The 22,036-nt window shown below is 42.5% G+C and overlaps 2 protein-coding genes across 3 annotated transcripts in view; both read left to right on the forward strand.

Moving 5' to 3' along the window:
- KYNU (kynureninase) overlaps positions 1-1,277 on the forward strand; it is a 44,230-nt gene extending 42,953 nt beyond the window's left edge. The window contains exons 12-13 of the mRNA XM_088521812.1: positions 179-409; positions 1,018-1,277. Of these exons, the coding sequence (XP_088377938.1) occupies positions 179-409; positions 1,018-1,167 (381 nt within the window). The 3' untranslated portion in view covers positions 1,168-1,277. The remainder of the gene's footprint in view (positions 1-178; positions 410-1,017) is intronic.
- Positions 1,278-14,667: 13,390 nt separating this feature from the next.
- Positions 14,668-22,036, forward strand: part of ARHGAP15 (Rho GTPase activating protein 15) — a 301,475-nt gene continuing 294,106 nt past the window's right edge. The window contains exon 1 of one of the 2 annotated variants that reach the window (XM_088521808.1): positions 14,668-14,808. The gene's annotated coding sequence lies outside the window, so the exon portion shown is untranslated. The remainder of the gene's footprint in view (positions 14,809-22,036) is intronic. The other variant, XM_088521809.1, reaches the window with a different exon arrangement.

Consider the following 22,036-nt stretch of genomic DNA (forward strand, 5'->3'; position numbering starts at 1 on the left):
CTGATTCTAGTGGTATGATGTGCATGAAGAAATCTGTTCCCTAGCAAAGAAAGAGCAACAGGGCTAGGTCCCAGTCTTACCAAAATGATCTACATTATTAGGAAGGCCAGAAATGGCCTTTGACTTCACTTTATGTCCTGCAGCAATGCCTTTATATAAAGATTTTAAATCACTATAGGTTTTTGGTCAAACCACAATGAAAGCCTTGAGAAGGAAATCCATCCTGCTCACTGGTTACTTGGAGTACCTGATAAAGCATCACTACAGCGAGGATAAAACAAATCCAGAGAAGCCTTTTGTTAAAATTATCACCCCACCTCAGATTGAGCAAAGAGGATGCCAGCTCACCCTGGTTTTTTCCCTTCCAATCAAATCTGTATTTAAAGAGCTGGAGAAAAGGGGAGTAGCGGTAAGTAAATCAAACTTCACCTTCTTATGCACTGTTTTGAGAAGCTGTCCTGCTCCAAAATAATCACTTTGTTTTTCTTCCTGTATACGTGGAATTCCTGTATTTTATTCCTGTATTCTCATGTAGGGCCATGAAAGTAAGTTCAGCAGGTTTCAGAGCAATCTTGCAGAAGAAACTTTTACTAAAAGAGAGGGTTTACTCAGACGATGGAAATGCAATTTTTGGGTGTGCAAACTAAACCTGCATCATTTTGCAGCTCTGGAAAGGTTTAGGTCATCTCAGTAACTGCCATGTGTGTGCAGGTATCATTCAGCATATGTGGAAGAGTTGCACCTTTGGAGCCAGGGTAGGTTCTGCACTGCAAGGACACCCCTGCCCGTTTTGGGGAGAGACAGCAGGTTTTGTGATTGCATGGGCAGTCAGAAGGTAGCCAAGCTGAGGTCGTGCTTGCCATCGAGCATCACTTGGAAAAATAAAACTAAATTTAAGGCTCTGCATTTGTCATTTAGCAGTGCTGGGAGGGAATGCTGGTAGTGTGATGCTGTATAAATGATGTGTGAGTTTTATTGGTTGCACTTTTACCCGGTGCTCCCCGTTCTGTTTTGCAGTGCGACATGCGCGAGCCCAACGCGCTCCGGGTCGCCCCGGTTCCTCTCTACAACTCCTTCCAGGATGTGCACAGGTTTATTGAAATCCTGGGAGCTGCAATTACGGCTTCCAAGCAAGCAGCAAACACCGTGCGCTCCGCTCCTCATTGATGCCTCAGCTTCATCTTTTAATCTGTTTTTGACCAAGATGCATTTATCCCACTGAGAGATTCTTTGTTCCTCGTAGCCTTAGCAGGATCCCATGCAGTTTGCAAAAATAATGACTGTGCCTGAATGGCTATTTACAACAGACATAGTTTTATTAAAGCTCGTATTTCCACTCTGCCTTGACTTTGACTTCATGAATTAGTGTGCTTTGTATATTTTAATGGGGCTTTTCTTAAACATTTTCTGTGGTTTTATTACATTAGTTTTGAGAAGCACAGAAGAATGCCTATCTGCTACAATGGAATGAAAGTAAGTCTCCTGTTTAATAGAAAAAATGATGCATAACAAAAAAAAATGGAAAATAGACAAACCCCTGACTTAAACTAAAAATGCAAATTGGATTTTTTTTTAGACAATCAGTTCTATTTAAAGTAAATAAATGGTATAATGCACTTAAAGAGTAGAAGTTGAGCAATTAGTTGTTGAAAGACTGTTAACTGCTGTGTACTGAAACTTTCAAAGGCCTCAATATTGTGAAATTCTCTTTTAATTAACATCTAATTGATGAGTGAATTTGTTGGGGACGCCACCTTTGGTAGGTAAGCGTGATAAGGTTGGCTGAAATAAGTTGTATGTTTATATTTCTAGGTGTGATCTGAAAGGTGATGTGCTTGAGAAATCTGAGAGGGATTTTAAGCCTGTCCGTGGAAAAGGGTGTTAAGGGCTATATGAGCATTTATGGTGATTTTAAGGCTTGTTTCACATTAGGTGAAATACAGTATGAATTGCTTAAGCTATAGCAAAATATCTTACTGTTAATTTATGGTATAAGCTTTGACTTTAACTAAGACTTTAACCAGAGCGTGGGTTTTTGTTTGTTTGATCGCGTTGATAATGTGAATGGTAACTGAGCCCCTAAGCGTGTGTGTGCTCAGGCTGTACCTGCTTTTCAAGAATCAGCTAAGCCATAAGATTTTCTTTCCCAAGATACTCAATGCATCTGATTTTTGGTAGGCAACACTTAGAAGATAACTTTAGAACTTTTTTTTTGCAATTATAGAGCGTGAGGCATGAGGACAGCTCCAAACCTTTTTGCTCTGAGGGCTTTTGTGTTGGCTGCCACGTTTGTGCCCATCAAGAGCCCTGTTTGGGCTCCTGCGTCCGTGTTCCAACCCATCCTCTGCAGGACCAGTCTGTGCTATAAAATTCCCCCCAAACAGGTGGCTTTACACTCCCTGTCACAGTAATACTTGCATCGTGGTTGTAACGGGCAATGGAAGGCTGAAAGAACTGCAAATACAGCATTTGTCAGTGGTTTTGGCACCTGTGAAAAGCAAGAACAGCCACTTAACCTGGAATATCGTGACAAGGAGCAGAACTTCTTTGGATGGAGAGCTCTGGCTCACTCGAGAGCTTTGGGTTACACTGACGTCATCTCCCTTTAATTCCTCTAATTTAACAGAAAGGACCTGCTCTCCTGCAGACCAGGGCTCTGCGTTTCAGTTTTATTTTCATTCTCACATCTGAAGTGCTGCCACTGTCACCTGTTGAATGACTTAAAAAGACTTATGTCTTCTGCAGAAAATTATGCTATAAAATGCTATAAAAATCCCTTATTTTGATTTCAGCTTGACTCGGCTTGTGAGCCATCCACTGAAGCACCTGCTCTCAGTAGTATTTAGGCATCAGGTGTAAATGATGATGGGCCCTGATGATGGGCAGGATGATGAATTTAGGGGCCTTGGACCAGCACAGCAGTTTGGGATCTGTGTTAAAGTCACTGGCTGGAACAGCAATTCCTTTAAGTTCTGGAGCGAGCCAGGTAGGGTAGGTAAATCTGTAAAATCCTGTTTTGGAAACGTAGCAGTTGAATAAATGGTCAATAGTATTTTTTCTTCTGTAACACCTAAGGCTTGGTGCATAGTCATTCTATAGCATTGGTGGTATGTGATGGCTTGCCAAAGTTCAGAGAGTCAAAATTTACTTATTTTGCCTTTTCTGGATGCCTTCTCTTTTACCTGTGAGCTGCGAAGACAAATATAAGGCTCCTTTAACATGTACATACATTTGAAAAATTAAGAAAATTGTAAAGTGGGGCAAGGGTGTATTGTATTTTATTGAAATGTTACAGCATAAACACTTGTCTTGCATGTTCTTTAGCTACACTATAAGTTTTGCAAAATGAATAATACTAAAAGTTAACATTAGGTGTCAGTATTTTACATATTATTTAGTGAGATTTAGCAACTGAAAGAGCTTCTATGCAAAAAAAAAAAAAAGGGGGGGGGGAGGGAATATTACAGTCTACAGCTTCAAGTGCTCTAAGTTATCATAGTTAGCGTAATATCAGAAATAATTATGTGAGAAATAATTAATTGTATATACCCCGAATGCTTCTCGCTAGTTACGTCTCTGATTTAAAATTCAGTATTAAGTACCTCTGGCTTTTAATTGTGATGAGATTTAATTCTAGGATTGTCTGAAGAAATTACATTTTTCAAATTAAACTGCATGACATGAGGGTTGGTAGATGGCAGGAAATGATATGCAGGTAGGCATCAAAAAATGTCTATAAGATGAAAAAATAAAAGATAAATGAGAACGTGTAGATGCCTGGTTGTATGTGATGCTTCTTAGCACAACCCGGTTAATATTGTACAGATCATTTAAATTCCCTGTAACCATTGAAAACTTGAAGAGAAAATATTTTTAAGATCTATTTGTGCAATTTTACTGCTGTTTTGTCAGGAGGAGGCTAGAGAGAAGGCCAAGTCCTCTTCCATAAGCAGGAAAGCAGCTCTTTTTTTTTTTTTTTTTTTTTTTTCTTTCAGAAAGAACAGGTTGTACTTGCAGGGATGAAGGGATGAGGGTTGTTACATGGGTGCAAATGAAAGAGGACGTGACCTGTTTTAAGAGATGAAGATGTAAAATATTGAGAGTCCTTTGTCTAACTGCAGCAGAACTCCTCTTCCTTTCTTTTAGCAAGTGCTACAGATTGATGGACTAAGGAAGAACGATGGGAAGAGAAGGGGAGAAAGCAGGGTTAGCCTTGCTGGGCCAGACATTCAGTGTAAGAAAATGAAGAACAGGAGACAGCAAAACAAAATATGAACACTTTAAGTGTTGATATGTTAGATTGTGTTCCCAAACACTGTATCAGGCAGGTAGGACTTCTCCACACAGGTCTAGCTGTGAAGGGAGAGACACTCTGGAGACTCCTAAAACCCTCTGCAGGTTCCTGGCTCAACCTCTGGGCACCCAACCTTTGAAAAGAGGTTCCTGGAAAACCAATCTCTCTTTCCAAGCAGCTGAGGGACAGCTTCCCACCCTAAGCTTAAAGCTTTGTCAATATTCATGAAATATATTTAGAAAGCTTGTGGAGAAATGAATAAGTTATAGATCAGTAATTCATACTTTTTATGTTCTCAGTTTTTATTACCTAAACTTACCCTTCTAAGCATCACTTTACATTTCTAGTTAAATGTAAGTCAGAATTGATTGGGGTATTTCTCGATGGACTTCTATCTTTATTTCATCGTAATTGCTTCGTATTTGAATAATGACAGATGAACTACTTCATTCAATTGCAGTTTTAAGGCTTTGAAGTCACAATAACAGCAAAGGATTTAAATCCTGAAGCCATTATTATGGCCGGGAAGACACCGGGGAAAAGGGAGACTTATGGCAGTGTAATTTTCTAGGCAGAAGAATATTTCTGTGGCTGCACTTTGCTTTTTTTTTTTTTTTTTTTTTTTTTTTTTTTCTCCCCCGAATATTTTGCTAACCTTAAGAGGATCCCACTAAGCTTCAACAAAATGAAGTAGCCGCAACTTCTAGCAGAGTAAATGGCTTCTCTCCACCCCAGAAGACGACATTATAAATCTTGAACTAGAGTCCATGCTGTAAGTATATGTCTACAGTTATTTTGCTTTGGATGCTGGCTACAAATCGCTTAGAATTCCACGCAGCTGCAATACTGAATTTCACCAATAAAGAGTTCATTAGATCTTTTTTCTCTCTGACATTTACGTCTAGTCCTGCGTACATGTTAATACTCCAAGGTATGAATTTCAAAGTTCCCTTTATCTTTGTGTACAGTTTTGAGCAATTAATCAAGTGGTATAAAATAGCTTTAAAAAATAAGAAACGAATTGTGAATTTAAATTGTATGTTCAAAAAGTTGCTGCATTATAATTTGTGGGGAACAACTGAGCTGGGTGCAGAAGCTTTTTTTTTTTTTCCCCTTCTTTTTTTTTCTTTTTTACTCACATTTTCTTGGAAGTTTTTGAGGAGATTGTCAAATTGTTAAAACATGACCAGATCATACACCCAGAATAGTTCTTTCTCCTAGGAGGCTACATCAAAGAGGAATAGACATGGAAAAATCATTATTTAATACGTTCAAAATGACTCCCACGTGGGATAAGATTTATACAGGCTTCTGAAATAAGCATAGGGCCAACCAAAACTGAAAACCCTTCATTTAAAATAAAAGCAAATGGCATTCTTGTCATCAGTGCCATGTATAAACATGAGGATATATGTGAAAACTTTTTTTTTTTCCTTAGTAACAAAGTATACTTGGAATGCAAGAAGGCTTGTGAGCACCACGGATATCTCGGAGGCATCAAAGGATTTATGCCTTGGTATGCCTGGAGTGCAGCAAAGCTCAGACTGTACCGATATGCTGCACATCTCATGGGCTCACCTGTAGTGCCATTGAGGTCCCTGTTCCTGAAGAAACTTCTGTAGTGAGATAGGTGCCACCTTACGTTCATGGTAATAGGCTAAGAATCAAGACTCCTGGGTCTAACTTTCAGTTTTGTTACTCTGCACATTTGCCTGGTGCCTCAGTTTGCCAGGAAGGAGGGACCACAATGTGGACATGTGTATGGTGAGAGCGATGATGCCTACAAAGTTCATACTTTGAGGTACAATATTAATAGCTGTGAACTATTAAAATGGCATTAATGAATCTCAACAGAAACATTTCTGTAATACATTTTCTATTTTAGCAGTGAGGTGTGTCAGGTATAGTGAAATTGCGTTTCTATTTATTGTTTTGTTTAAATTTCTACATGAGAGGTGAAGAATACTGTGTATTTTCAGAAATACTCATCTCAGGACATAGAAGCAATTTTAATTTCTTAGCTGAAAGTTTATGCAAAGAGTCTGGATTCTCACATATGCATTATCTAACTTAAGGCAAAGTCATCAAGCCTGTCACCAGATTCTGCCTATACCTGCTAAGATAGAGCGACTCCTTGCTTCAAGGTGACTTAAGAGGAGATGTCGTCGATATATTTGCACTCTTAGACTACCTTATATTGCTGCTTCCTACCGAAAAAAACAGGATGAAAGTCTCTTGAAAGAAATTAACTGTGAAAGTCCTGATTGTCCTATATCTTCGTTCACTTGATGTACTCTGAAAGGGTTGTTTTTATGATTCCAGAGCTGACTTTCTGTATGACTGAGACTGGAAAAATGGTTCTGATGCAAGATCTATGGAAGATAGAAGCAATGAGTGCAGGGCTCTTTGGTGTGCCTGGAGAAAGAGAAGGGAGAACCGCAGCTGAAGAAATGAAAGTCCTACATAGACTGATTTGTCAGGTATGATTACACTAGGCATAGTGCTTTCCTTCCCACCTTTGCCCACAGGAGATGCCATCCACGTTAAACAGCATAACGTTAAAAACATAGCTCTGCGTGCCCTTTTCTACATTTTGTTATGTTCTTTTGCAGGGCTCAAGTATGCCTAAGAGCTTTCCTGCACTTCTTGAGTTTGATGGCTTGAGATTCAGAAGGACAAAAGGTAAATATAATGTTTGATAATGTACATACATTTAATAACATACATTTCTTTACAAGAGTGTATCATCATGGAAGGGGATTTCACCTCCAGACGCTGATGGTTCCCAGTGTAGTAACAAAGCAGAGCTCAGGTCTTCAGAGGAGCCTGGGTGAAGTGAATACGCTGAAAACATCCCTAGCACAGGCCAACCCAGCAGGATAATTATTCCAGACAAAAAGCACATGGCGGAGTCATCAGCTTTACTCAGAAGAGCTCACTAGTCCCCAGGGATGCATGTTAGACCTGCCCTAGCCTAAAGGAAGTGAGTCTGTATTTTCTTCAAATTTATTAAAAAGACACTTTAACCAAGGGCTTGAAGTATCCATAGCCCTGGAGCAGGTAATTCAGCATCCTGCAGCTTGGGTGGATGCCCTGATAAGAGCTCAAGAGCCATAAAACCCATCAGGAATGGGCAGAAAGGAGCTAAATGCTGTTGCTGAGCTGCTAGGTAACTCCCAGGTGCCACCATCCCCAGCTGTGTGTTAATGAACACAGTCCTTGTCAATTAGCTATGTGTAAGGTGGGAAGTATGTGTTCGGATCAAGGTGGACAGAAGCATTTGCGTGCAGTCCTGATTCAAGCATAATCCTCTGAGAAGAACCAGTGTATATACATTTTTTTTTGAAGGTTGAAGTGAAGGTGGTTGTTACCTTGCCCAGTGCAGGCGATGGTGGATCATCTCAGTGAAACCCACTTCTCCTCATTGACTGCAATCTGCCTTCGAGGGTGTCTAATTGCTTTTGACCAAATAGGGAACCTTGGAGCACAACTTGATTTCTATGGTTCACCATCTCGGTCTCAGGTATTTCAATTTTAGCGATCATGAAGTCATGCTTAAAGTGCATTTCTAGACCTCAGGCTTTCCAAAACCTTGTTGTTGGTGGTTATGCTTTCTATTCTTCTGGACCATATCCCGCTTAAGATACAGTTGTGCTAGGGTGGTTTAGTAAGTTAATGGTGTTCACCACAAATAGTTGTTTATTTAAAAAACATTGCAAACGACTCAAGTTCATGTAAAAATTCCATTTATTATCATTACTTCTGGCTTCCAGATTCTGAACAGAGTTCAGTGGCAGACTAAGTTAATGGATGCTCTTTATAGCATCTAATTTTACATTTTTAAATGAACTTGTGTTATGCAAAGTAAATTGTTTTAGAAGATCCTAAACGCTGTGGAAGTATGGAGCTGGAATATGACTATTTCATTTTCATTAGTTTTCTTTTTTTAACTTTCTTCTTTCAAATGTGAGTTAAATCTGAAGTCATAGAACACCAGAAAAGTATGATTCACCAAAATCACATGCTGAAGTCTGTTATCTTGACATTTTTCTGAATGAATATTGAAATGCCTAGCAAACCAGATCTTGAAGTTCCTCCATCAGTAGTCAGATTGAGATTTTGAAAAAAATTCTTTATATTTAGTTATGGAAAGCATGCTCTTAGTTATAATGATGTTCATTAAAAGAAATGACTTAAGAATGATATTTTCAATTCAAGCACTCTTCAAAAACATCTCTGAAAAAACACAACCTACAATAAATCTATCCTGGAAAAATATTAGTGAGAAGTTCACTGAGGAAAAAAAGCAGTTGCATATAGTAGTTGTGGTATATATGTTCATCTGTATGTGTTTGTCCACGTGTGCTCTTTTTCAGAGACTTGCAAGGTTCTTTTTTTTCATATTTATAGAATGTATGAAGATTCATTTAATTTGATGAAATCAAACATTCAATGAAAGCAAAAGCACTAGCTCTGAAATAAGACATCTTTTTTGCAGGGCTATATATCCTTTGAACTTAGATGACATTGTCTCTGAGGACAAGATGTTTGATGAGTTTTATACTTTAAAGCCTCTAGTAAGAAAAATTAGTCTGGAATCTGTTTCTGCAGGATGGGGAAAAAAAATCACTCAGTCTTCAAAAGATCAGGAAAAAAAATGATGTCATTTTCTATTTCCCTTAAGTGTCTTTCATTCAGATGCTTATATTGGAAAAGGCTCAACAGTCATGAATTTAGGAGCTTATACTCCCCGCGATCCATAGGGCATTTATGTGCACACTGCCCAGAATACTGAGGAGAGAAAGAAACCTTTAGACTATAAGGACAAAAGGATCCTAGGGATAAGGCAATCTTAAGAAACACTGCTGACTAATTTTAATCTATTAATTTAATATAGTGAACATAATGATTTGTGTAAAATTACGTTACCCCTGTTATACGCCAAATCTGTTCGGAACAGCTGCTTTGCAGTCAGTATATCACAATGCCATCCACCACACAGTTTTGAAGCAGAAATTCTTCTGCGTTGTCCCAATTTAGACATGCACACTTCTGCCCAGCCCTAACCACCTGAGCAGATGTCCTTGCTGAAGCAGTGCATTGGGTCCAGCCCCTCAAAAGACTGCATGGAGCCCTGAGGAAGGAGGGCTTCTCCGAGGTGACATTGGTCTGAGCAGGGCCACAGACCATTCGGGGCAGTAGGACCCATTTTAGCCACGTTGGGGAGTGAGCTGGTTTTGGAGATCCAGCGCCACAGAGGAACCTGAGGATGTGAACCAGGATTGAAAAGATACGTGGGGAATATTTTTCCCAACAGACCTACTCAGTGCTCTTTGGCTCAGGAGAACCAGAAGGGTCACAAGACCTGAAGCTTGGAAGGTGAACTGGAAACCAGCGGACTCCAGGAATTGTAACAAATTGTTCAAGGTGAATAGATTGCAGCAGAGACATAACTAGAATGCCAGCTGCCTTCTTCAACCCCCTCTCTCCATCTTTCCAGAGCCAATAATTACCAGTCTTAAAAACTGCTTACCTCTACAAAGCATTTACCTGGTTGAAATGCTCCTTATACACTTTGTCCTATGGGTGAGGGTGTCTGGAATTATGAAAATGAGTGTGGATGAACACCTTGCATGGTGCAGAAAATGACAGAAATCAGCATTTCTCTCTCTTTTCATACCCCCACAACACCAGGCAAGGGCAAAGATGTAAAACGTCACGCTACCCATCCAGCACCGCTGTAGAAAGGCAAGCTGTCTGTGATAAGCTGTTTTATGATGCCCAAGGTTAAGCTTGACAGAAATAGAAGAAAGAGAGGGCTTGTCAAAGCAAGATTATCAGCATAAAGCAGCAGAGTGGTCTTGGGAAACAAGGGAAGAGGAAGTGTATGTCTTCAGAGGCCGCAAGCTCTAGAGGGAAGGGGGAACTGAAAAATTTGTAACAATCTTAAGAATTGTAAAATGAGGGCTATTGGTTTTCTATTTTCCCCTATGTGAAGCAAACAGAAGTTAAATATGATCGTGGAGACGTGTTGGAATGGTCTGGGTTGTGGCCTGCTGCTTGTTTTTTGTAGGTTGCTGTGAGAGTCTTCTAAAAACTTTGAAGTCAACGTTTCTAGTTGAACCCCACTCTGCAGCTAATAGTTATGTATTGGTTATGCTATTGGTATTGGTTATGCTTTGGTCGGTGTGTTATTTTAGTCCTTTTTTTTCTTTCCTTCAAATTTGGGTAAGTGTATTTCCAATAACCTTTATTTTGTGCATATCGTGCCCTAAATTATATGGGTATGTTCAAGAGTAGCTGTCTACACATGGAAGGGAGCAGAGGGAAAGGCCACCGGATCACAGAAAATGAAAATTAAAAGTATCCTTGCACTGCACACTCAAGTAAAATCACAAGATGTGACTGGAGTTGAGGTGCTCAATTAACTCGCTACCTTTTTTTGTCTTCCAATCTTTGATGAACCCATTATTTTTTTTTTCTTCCCCAGTCTATTTCAGGCCACTCCCGAAAGCTTCTGAGTCCGAGAGAAAATGATCATCTGTTTGCAGAGGAGTTTTGCTTCTGACTTTTGCTTTTCATTGACTTTTTGTCTTCCACCAAAGCCATTGCACAGAGCAAACCAGAACTTGGGAGGGAGAGGCGCAGAGTCGGCAGCCCAGGCACCAGCCTTGGTTGGAAGAGCAAGCCAAAGCCTCCAGAAGTTACTGTTTTCCCTGGATGAGATGGGAGCTGTGTTATTTTTATGAACGTCTTGCGATGGTGTGTGCTTGCATCTCCCTTTTTGCAACTGTACCTGTGGAATTGGATGCTGTGGAAATAAGCCTCCTTTCAACACACATTTGTCTTTTTAAGGTCCCTTACTGCGTGATGCAAAATTACCTTTTTGGCAGTTCAGGATTCTAGCACTTCTAGCACTCAGAGGCCTAACACTCTGGAAAATGCATTTACACTGCATTTAAAGCTAGCATGTTACTCAATCCTGTCAAGGAAAGTCTTTAAATAATGCATTAACATATGCTTGTGTTTTGCCTCCATTTTAGGTGCAGTATTACTGTTACAGTTATTGTCGATGGCTTTTCTAAGTTATTAAAGCCACCAGCAGGCAAGGCCGGCCTTTAAAATAAATGAGTGTCAAGAACCTCAAAACACCTGGGAAAGAGAGAGCAAAGGAACAGACAGCTTGGATTTATGTAAAGCTTTCCTATCTAGCTGTTTTCATTAACTTCAATATCCAGCGAAGAAAAGAGGAAAAAATAGATTGGGTGAGCTTGGAAAATAGCGAGTTTAAAAATAAATGTTGTTTTCCTGCTTATGAATATTTCTAAATCCAAACCTCATGATAAGGCAAAATAATCCTTATTAGGAGCTCAGTTCTGCATTCTAAACATCTGCGCTGTTTTCTCCAGGATATCTGTAATCAAATCTTTAGCAGGTCGGCTGTTAATCAGGGATCAGTGTGAATGCTGGGGGGTTTAGACCTCGGGTCAGAGCACGGATGTGCCTCCCCTCTGGTCAATGCTGACCTGCTGGAGAAGCTCCTGCGACCCATTTTCTACCACCTGGGACAGTTTTTCCAAGAACCACTCTTGCCGTTTTTAAGGCTGTGGTAAGCAAAATAGATCGTTTAATAGAAAAGTCAACTCCGGGTAAAAGGTTTTGGGAAATAATAATGGAGTGTATATAATGCACATTATGGCTGAGAGGACTATGTGAATTCAACCATTATTGTACATTTACACTGACATTTACAAACAAGCTTCTGCATAACAAATATTTATTGCCCAAAGAGATAATATTGGAGACAGCAGTTATCTTGGGCTATAAGCCAGTGGCATCGCTGCATAGCCCTCTCTGTACACGAGAACGTGCTTCTAGAAATGCTTTCATTGTCAGAAAGTGTTGAGAGCCCTTAAAGCAAGACCCATGGCTACTGAACGAACACAAGGGCTCTGAACACGAGTATAAGTTACTGCCCAAACAGGTATAATTTTTTGTTCCACTTTCTTAATTTAAGTGTTCTAAATAAGATATTTTAAATATTTCTAAACCACAAATAAGAAAAAAGAAAAAAAAAAAACAGCCTTTACATGAGGAATGTGGGAAATAATAATGCATTATTTTTTCATGATCTCAAAGCCTACCAGTTTCTTTTCCCAATGAATTATGTCATTGCCAATTTTTGCAACTTTATCCATTTCCATTAACAAAAAATTGTTTTTGTCTGGAAGCAGTGACGGGATGCATGGCTGTTCTTCCAGGCTGGTGCTTGTCTGCTCTCCAGGTTTGTGGTGTCTCTTACGGCTTAAATTAGTTTTGCTACTCATGAGATGGTGCCTGCTACAGAAGCCAAACCGGGCTGCCCCACACCTTCAGGAAAGGAAAGACTGAAAGAAAGAAAAGGAGAGAAATCATGTTTTCTTTTCACCATACGAGACCACTAGTCCAGAGCAAGTTGTGGATGCAGTGTTAGAAACCTGAAGGAATACATGATACCACTTTGATTCATTAGACTGTAGTTGGTGGAAGCTCCTGGGCATTCAGCATTCTTTTTTGCTCCAAAAGTGTGATTTTTACAAATTTTTTTGGCCTCAGTGCTCTGTCCTCTCAGTTATGAGATGTGTAATTTTAGATGTTCGCTAGCCTGATAAAACATCTCATGAACAGGGACTGCATGAGCACTGAACCAGGGACGAGAAATCTGGGCTGCAGATCTGAGAGGTCATGGCAGCAAAACCCAGCAGTGGGGACACTTCTTTACCCAGCAAAGACAAATCTCTTCAGCAGCAGCTTGCTCCAGGTAGTGCCTATGTGGTTGCTGTTTCCTGCAGAATTTTACTGAGATTAAATGAGCTCTTAGACTTTGCTGAACTGGTTTTTGCACATCTAAAGTATTTTCAGCCTTCCAGAGATCGCGCAGGAAGCTGGTGCTGCATACGTTTGAGTTTGCAGTATGCAAAGCTGCCATCTTTTTATAGAATTTTGTCACTACTGACATACTGTCAAGTGGATGCTGAGGAAATCAGGCTTGACTTGAAATGTTAGGTGTGTAGCGAAAGGCATTTTCATGAAAAAATGTCACATCCCTGGTGAGCCGGGTTTTGGATGGGATATCACGGACCAGGGCTGAGGCACCATGTTACAGGTTTTCTGATAGCCACTTTGCATTTGGTAACAAAGTCCTGCTGTCCAATAATGATTGCTGTCTGTAACTGTTTGCTCTTTAAAATGATATAAATACTGTTTTTTTCTGGTTTTATTTAAGAAAAAAATCTTGATCGGTGCAGTTGCAGCAGATTTCTCAACCAGTAGTTCTCCAAAATTGTTCCTATGACAAAATTAGTTGAAATATATTTTGTTTTTAAAAGAACTAGCAATTACCATCAATTAATTAGTGCTGCTGCAGGTTCTCTAAGCCGATGCATTGCTTAGCTTGTGGAGGAAGCCCCATGCTCTTCTGTGGTCTCTTCACACCAGGGGAAACACTTCAGCACCTGCTCTGCTGTGTTCACAGTCCATCCTCAGAAAACAGCCTGAAAATGCGATGGCTGCAAAAATAAAATGTGAGTTTAGAATGATGAGTGCTACCTCGTGGTGCTCAACTTCATCTCCCACCTCCATCCAGGTGTTTTCTCTCTGAAGTGAGCCCTGTGGTGCTGGGAATTTGGGAAGGTCCTGTCATTCCTCCTTGGGAAACTCAGCGGGGCAGGACAGCAGGAAGGTGCGTGAGGAAGGGGTTTTTTCCAATGTTTCTGTCCATGTGTGACGGCCTCTGAGCTTCCTGGATGGGGACAGGGTGGTGCCTGGCACCACGGGCAGCAAAGGCAGCTGTGTGGGGCTGCTTCAAGGAGAAGTGTTAAAATCGAAAAATCAGAGAAACAGAAGTGTTTAGCTAGGAGAGCTTCACTAGGCAAAAGTTCAAGCAGATTTTTCTCTTTTTTTTTTGAATCTCAAGCTTCCCAACTGGCTGCATTTTGCTATTTTCTATGTCTAAACCAATGGTATGGTAAGCATTGTGCTTCCTAAAGCTGCGCTTTGCAACAGCAAAGCCGATTTTGTTGCAAGCTATTTACCTTGGCGCTCAAAACATTTTATCGAAGGTAAGAAAAGGGAAGTTGCCTTGAGGCTGCGACTCGTCATTCCTTTCAGCGCTTCCTTTTGAACCACCCGTGCACCTTCTGCAACCCTCAACCCTCCCTGTTGGTTGTGATCTTAGCAGAGAAGGTCGCGTCGCACTTCAGATTTGTCTCTTTATCCAATACCGAAGGCTTTTGCCCCGGACGCGGGTGTACGTCACTGGCTGGGGCGATGGTTAGCTCCGCTCTCGCAGGAAGTGGTTTTGCTCTACTCTCTTCTTTTTCCTGCTTTCTGTCTGTTTTTATGAGCTGCAGGAGATTAACCCAAATGCAGCCTTCAGGCATGTGACTTAGATGTTTTCTGTTTTTTTGAAATAGTTCAGCTCTTGTTGGTCGATGGCAGTTTGAGATGGGAGGACGACCTCTGTGAGCCTGTAGGTAAGGGATCTTCAATTCATCCTAACACCGCTCCTGAAACTTGTATCTCTAAAGATTTTTTAAAATAATTGCAATTGCTTGTACTTTGTTCAATGCAGATTACAATAGTTGCACAATTGTTTTATTTGTTCTCATTTGCACGTTGCTCAGGGCACAGATGGGAGTTGATGCTTTGAAGGCAAAATTAGTGTTCAAAGTCTAGTGAAACTGTCACATCTCATAGGAGTAACTACAGATGCAGAGATCCTCTGTCTATAGGTACTAGAGATCCTTCCTTCGATCCTATTCCACGTCTCATATCTGTGCCTGTGCTAACTCCTTATCCCAAAGAGGGGAAAAAGGAACCAATGTGTGACCCTTTGCACAGGACAAGATCTTTCCTAGCAAGCGTCTTGGCAATTTGGTGCAATTCAGTGCAATTTGGCACTGTTTATTGGCATGCATGAGGGTGGCCATCAGGGTGGTGATTGGTGACCGTGGCCACCATGAGGTAGTGGCTGGTGAGATGCGATACTAGGGATCGCTAGAGATTGGAGGGGATCTCTCCATGGCTCCCTAAGCAGGGAGAGGTCCATTTGGTCTGTCTGTAGAGTTGGGATTTGTTGGTAGACCACAACAGCAGTACAAATGTGGGGATCTTCCTTCCCTGCAGCTCCCTCCCTGCTCTGAGATGTGCAGGTCCACGGGGCAGCCTGCGCTGCTGGAGATGGGACGTGTGGGGTTGTGCAAGGAGAGCTCCAGCAATGCTGGAGCAGCTCCACGAGAGCTCCTACCACCATCTCACAGGTCTCCTATGGTTCAGCATCAGGGAAGCTCATGTTCTGGGATCACAAACCTCGGTACCGCTCCATCATCCGCCTGTAAGAGGAACAGCACAGGAAGGTGTAAAGGTGGTCATGCAAAAGATACCCCTTCTTTTTGTCTCGTGATGTTGTCAGCGTTGTTCCTCATGGAACTACGCAGTGGAAATGGCCCAGTGACAGCATGTGTCCTTCAGGATGCTCTTATAGATCAAGTCTAATACTGCTCCTGCTCTGGAGCTGGCCCAAAATAGGTTGCAGCTCCGGAGGCCCATCAGAGCGGACAGCTCTGTGCCACCAAGGGCTACCTCCTAGTCCTTAAACACACAATAATTTAGGAGGGCATTCAAACAACGTGGAGTAATGATTTAGTTACAGACAGCATAAAGGAGAGTCAAGATAAGCAAGATTTGTTTTACAGTGGAATTTCTTTTCCTGGTAACATGCTGCTTGCTGCAAATTTTGTGACATGTGCTCATGTTGGTAACTGATAGCCTTATCACAAGAAGCAACTTGTTCTTTGGGAAATATGGGTCAGAGTTGAGCGAAATCACAAGTGGCTTGAAGCTTATTTTGAAATTGTGCATAGTAATTGGAGACAGATAAAGTGGTGTTATTTTAAAGTAGTGCTGTAAGATTACATTTCAAGTTTTCTGTACTTTTTGGAGGGGGGGGCGGGAAGTGGTCCTGCCTGCATAATACAAATTGGAACAGACAGGGAAGCTATATATATATATATATATATAAAATATATAAATGTATATATATATAAAGTTATCTTCCTGGGCTGTCTTTGTCGTGTTTTTTTATGCTGTTGCTGCAACGTCTTTGGAGTCATTAGAAATGCATTTTCAACAGAGTTGTGAGATCTGGTAAAGCAGTCTGAATGCTGAGAGTTGTTTTTCTTTATTCTGAGCATTATTTTTCCTTATCCCTTCCCTCCGTGTGCAGAGGCCTGGCTGCAATGCAGCATCTGCCGCTCGCTTCACCTCCCTGCTGCAGCGTGTCCCACGCTGCCGCCTCGGTGACGCACGTTTGTTCGCTTTCTTTTCCGAGCAGCCAACAGCCTTTTTGGTAGTTTCTGTATTTTGAAGCTCTGAGTGCTGGGGCGGTCGTAGGTCCGTGCTCCTCAATTCTGTCTGCAGCAGGAGCCAGCCGCCAAATGGTGACAAAGTCACGTTTTGATTTTTACACTGATATTCGGGTGGCACAACAGGAAAACCTCCAGCATGGGGCTGACGCTGCAGTGGCGCCAGCAACTTGTTGGCAGCTCCGCTGCTGGTTTCTTTCTTTCTGGTGCCAAAAGTTATTAGTGCTTTTCAGTGGCAGATATTAATGAGACCAGCTTGAGGCCAGGCTCTCAGAAGAAGGATCTGACACGATAAATTTGGAGCACCCTTCCCCATTGCCGGTGCCTGGTGCAGGGGAGGCCTTTGCTGAGCTGCTCAGAGCTCGTTTCTGTGCTGGGAGCCCTGCAGCTTTCAGCAGTGGCAGTTGCTAAGGGCTCATGTTTCTCCTCAGTGAGCTGAGGGCTTCTATGGAGCACCTTTGAGGATGGTGATGTGCAATTCTGATACTTGCTTATTTTTCTTAACTCTTCTCTTCTGCAGTGCCACTCTGCTGTGTCAGCTCAATCAGCGTGAGCTGCTAACCATTTAATAGGTAGTTAAAAAAGCTCCTAAAAGCTCCCTCTCTGAGTCAGTCTGCTAATGCAGAGGAGGAGTCTGGCTGCTGATGCTCACGTGCATTATTGATTAGGGATTGGAAACGGGCAGTTCTGCAGCATGCTGCTAATACTGTAGATGTAGTCTTGTTTGGGCCTGTCTCTTTTGAGGGCAAAAAGAGAGCTTTGCTGGAGATCTAGCTAAATAAAGCTATTTATGGTTCACTTCTGCCCTGTCTGCCACCTGGATGCACGAGAGCTCCTGCTCCATGCTGCACAGACAGCAGCTGGCACTGGTGGACACTGCTGGTTCGAAGAGGCTCTGATTGCTGCGACGGTTTCATGTGTTGCTGGCATTAGCCCGGGAGCAGGGAGATAAAACTGGCCCAGCTTTTGCTGCACACAATAATTCAAGCACAGCGTCCCTTATCTGATTGCACAACTTGCACAAACGTGTCTCCTTTTTCCCGTCTGGTGGTGGCTTGTGACAGCTTTTGTCATCAGGAAGTAATTGCTGCCACATCCCCCCGCTACCTTTGGCATGTCCACGATGACAGCCTGGCTTGTTGGCCGTGCAGCTGGGAGCCTGCTAGCCTGCCCCAGGAGCGCTACCTGGAACCTCTTTGCAAGCTGGGCTGCTCGTACCAGGGGTTGCAACGAAACTTGCTTCTATAGCCACCCAGTTATCAACACGTTAAAGACCCAGCTGGTTGCTCTTTTGCACTATCGGATATTAAGTTTTGTGATTTCATGCCCTTGAAATTCCTCTGTCAGTCCTCCCTGGTTGGAGAAATACTATAAAAAGTTTGTTTTGGAGACTCACTGCAAAATAAACTCTGCTAACTTCTCATTTGCACTGGGACTTCCTCAGGGCAAATCTGTTTTCATTTTGAGAGTGAGGCCTCTTACAGAGGTCAGCTTACTCTAAGAACTTTTATTACAATTTAAGGTACCTCGAGGTTGGTTGGAATAGGAACAAGGGAAATGTTTTTAGAGTGCTCTCCAAATGGGAAAGGGAGACATTAATTTTGGAAGCATGGATATTTACCAGCTTTAAATTAAGTAGAGGCCACAATGACAACTTACCTGGTTCATGCTCTGCGTTGCTTGCAAGTGTTGGAGACCTAAAATTTGTGAAAAATGAGTCCTCTTTGTCAGAAGCTAACAATCCAAAATTCATATATGCCTGAAAATTTATGCATTTCTATGTTTGTTTCTCTCTATTTGCATATGTACTTAGCATGAGAAAGAACTGCCTTGGAAATGGGTTAGAAAAGAGTTTGAAGGATCATTTAACAGATTTTTATATTCTTCAAATTATTTTCTAAGCTTATAGCATAAGTTTCTAACTTTGCATAGCAAAAAAGAATTTCAGCAGCACAGAGTTCCCTACTGAAAAGTTTTGTTAATAAATTAACTAGGTAAGTTGGAATTTTGGCATTTCTATGGTTTGTGGTTAAAAGGTTGCTAAAGACACGGGCACATTTCCTGCCGTTTGAGATTGACGGGGTTAAATCATTGGCTTGCAGCCAAGTTGGGTGTTTTGGGTTGCACTGTGGCCGGTCACCAACGTGTCTTCCAAGCCCGTGTCGGTCATGCCGAGCAGGCGCAGTCCTCCGATGAGTCGTCCTACAGCCTCTTCCAAGTCCACCTCCAAAGCGTGTGTTAGTTTGCAGTGTTTTTAGAGAGGAAGGGAAGAAAATGAGGAAGAAAACTGAGTGAATCTGTCTGAAAGCCGAAGCTTCAAGCAAACTCTCGCTTTTTGTTTGAGTCCTTTTCCTGCCGCACCCTGGGCAAAGCCACCGCTGCGCTGGTGCCGAATCGGATACACCGAGGCTGAGCCCCACGGCAGGTTTCTGCTCAGCACCTGGGCTCATTTGCCTGCTGCTCAGGATGTGACCCAACTCTTCCTGTGCAGGCAAGGAGGGAAATGACCCACGTGTTTTGCAAGGAGAATTGTAGCCCTGGAGCTTCGGCCTCCAGGATTGCGCGTCCAGGCCTGGGGGTGCACGAGGTGCTGCTGGTGGCCCCACACGCCCATCCCGGCCACTCTGGGCATCTCCATCAGCCCTGTGGTTGCCCTGTGGTCCTCAATCCTGGGGCAGGAGGGAGGCTCTGGAGGAGCCAGGAGTCCAGGATGGATGGAGACTAGAGCTTGCTTTGAATCCACATTTTCCAACAGGACGAGGTTACATCAGACTTTCCAACTCCCTGGGCTGCTCTTGCTTGTGTTACCTTTCTGAGTTGGGGTCAAGTACTTTTGGGGCCTGAATTAGAAACTTCAGTGTTTCCTATGTCTCCAGGATGCTGGTGTTTGCTTTATTAGGTTTATTAGGTTACTTTATTTGGACCTTCCCTACCCCTAAAATATAGATTGATAGATTTTTGGACTAGAAGGTGGCACTGAATCATCCAGTGTTCTTATAGTGACAAAAGAAGTGGAAATGATCCAAATAACGAATGAGGAGGAATCAAGATAAACTTTAATTCCTTGGCCTCTGTAAAGTAAGGTGGGAAATGACACTGGTTGTAGCAGAAATTTGAAGAAATTGGTCTCCTCAGCTGCTTCTTGAATTCGTGGTGTTTAGCACAGACTCTGCGATGAGTGGCAGGTGGTTCTGCAGACTTGAGATATTCAAGCCACTTGTTATTAAATTTTTCCTGGTGTGCAATAGGCAGAAGAAAGGAGGGCCTCTGTTAAGATGCAGAGCACGAAATTGCAAAAATAAAACAAAATAATATGCAGGGCTTTCTTACCAGCCTCGTGTCAAGATGTATGTGTTCGGGGAGCAGCGCTGCTGTTCTGGAAGGCAGCCACGCAGCCGTGCGAGCGGGCACTGGTGCTGCAGAGCGAGGATGAGGAGCCCGCGGCTCATCAGGTCCACGTGGAACCACGTGGACCTGAGGAGCCCGCGGCTCATCAGGTCCACGTGGAACCATGTGGAGCATCCAGCCATGGCTATGATGCCTCCGAAGACGGCAAACCCTCTGCATGCTCTGAAGGGGGGCAGAAAAGCTGTCTGTGCTCCCAACGTCGCAGTGTCCCTGCGGCCGGCCGGCTCGTGCGGGGTGGTTGTGAGCCCCACGCTGCTGGCAGCGCGTGCGGAAAGCTGCAGGAATTATCCCGAGACATCTTTGTGCTGAGGATGGGCTCCCACAAAACACTGAAGTGTATGCAGTATGCGTTGTTGGTATAATTGATGCTCCTCTGTTCAAACTTTCTGTATAATGAAATTATGCATTTTTTGGAAAACTTTTTTGATGCTGCAGTAGTCCTGGTCTTTCCCCTGCAGACATTTGAGTTATACATAATAATATCACATAAAAACAAGTGTCTGCCTCTCCCAGCCCAGCACCAAGTGCAGCCAGCCATCACAAGCCAGGTCCCACAAAATGCAGAGGAGGGGCTGCTGCATGCTTTACCTGTCCGAATCCTGATGCAGCTTAAAAACTTCCTCCTAAAAGTGCTCGGTGCAGGCTCTGCCGCATGGCAGCACCGTCCCTTACAGGAGCAGCACCAGGGGCTCTGCAGAGGAAAGTGCAGATGGGGTTAGAAGTGTCTGGAGCTTCTTCCTTTTTTTTTCTTTTTTTTTTCTTTTTTTTTCTTTTTTTTTCTTTTTTTTTTCTTTTCCTCCCTCTTTTGCTTTCTCAGATGGAAAGTGGGAGCAGTGAGAAGTTGGGGAGCAGCTGTAGGATGGCAGCACAAACTGCTGCAGCTCCGTCTGCGGCAGGGAAGGTTTCTTGCTGCCCAGAAACGTGGTGAGCCACAGCCTCAGAAGGGCATACTGCCAGAGCAGTTTATTTTACCTTTCTGCACTCTTCCTAACACCAGTGGAGGTTCAGAGCCTTTTCTATTCAATAATCTGAGTGACTCCGTTTGACAGACTTGTCTTCTTACAGCCATGTCTATATGGGATTGCAAAAGGCATTAGGACAAACGTGTATTTACTGTTAACAAAGTCGAGGGACGCTTTCCATACACTCCAGCTGGCCAAGAGGTTAAAACAACCGGCAGTGCTTCACCGAGGGCTTTCCAGGGGCCAAACAGGCATTTTATTTTCCCATGCTGATGTTCACATGGATGCCTCTTAACGTTGGGGTCCCTACATCCACTGGCCTTGTGATGCTTTAATAGCCATGGTCAAACCGAATCTGCAATCGTTGGCAGAGCTGTGACATCTGGACTTGTAGTAAATTTGTTTCTTTGGCTACCGGTATTAAGTTAGGAAAACTCTTTTCTAATGCTTCACTTTTTTCCTTGCGAGTCTGGGCTGTTCCAAAATTACCATCACCACATGTCTAGGTCAGGTAAGCATGTAAAGTGTGGATGAATATCTGAATCTCTGTGCGGAGAAGTTCTGCAAAATTGAGCTGGAAGTAATTCAAGCAGTCTTTGAAATCTCTGTCACTTCTACTTCTGCTTGTCTCTGTAAATACTGCAAGAATAACCTTTCCTATAGTATCTCCTCACTTCAGATCTGGCAACACTGAAAGTAACAACACTTTTCGGGAACATTCAGGCTATAGGAACAGATTTCTTTCAAGCACCGGAGAAAATTTGTGATTCTTGCATGATCTTCCTAGAGAAAACATTGGGATTTTTACTCAGAATTAGACTGCTGGAAAAAAAAAAAAAAAAAAAAAAAAGCTATGGTGCGACAAGCATTATATACAGGTATGAAATAAATTTAGAGCTGGCAGCCTTGCCTGGGCTGGCTGGAAAGCCACGGTTCTGTTAGGTAGCGCTCTGCAGCATATAGATGTG

Source organism: Tinamus guttatus, unplaced genomic scaffold (genome assembly GCF_059628265.1).
Source record: "Tinamus guttatus ecotype Peru unplaced genomic scaffold, ASM5962826v1 Tinamus_guttatus_pri_ptg000133l, whole genome shotgun sequence".
Lineage (NCBI taxonomy): Eukaryota > Metazoa > Chordata > Aves > Tinamiformes > Tinamidae > Tinamus > Tinamus guttatus.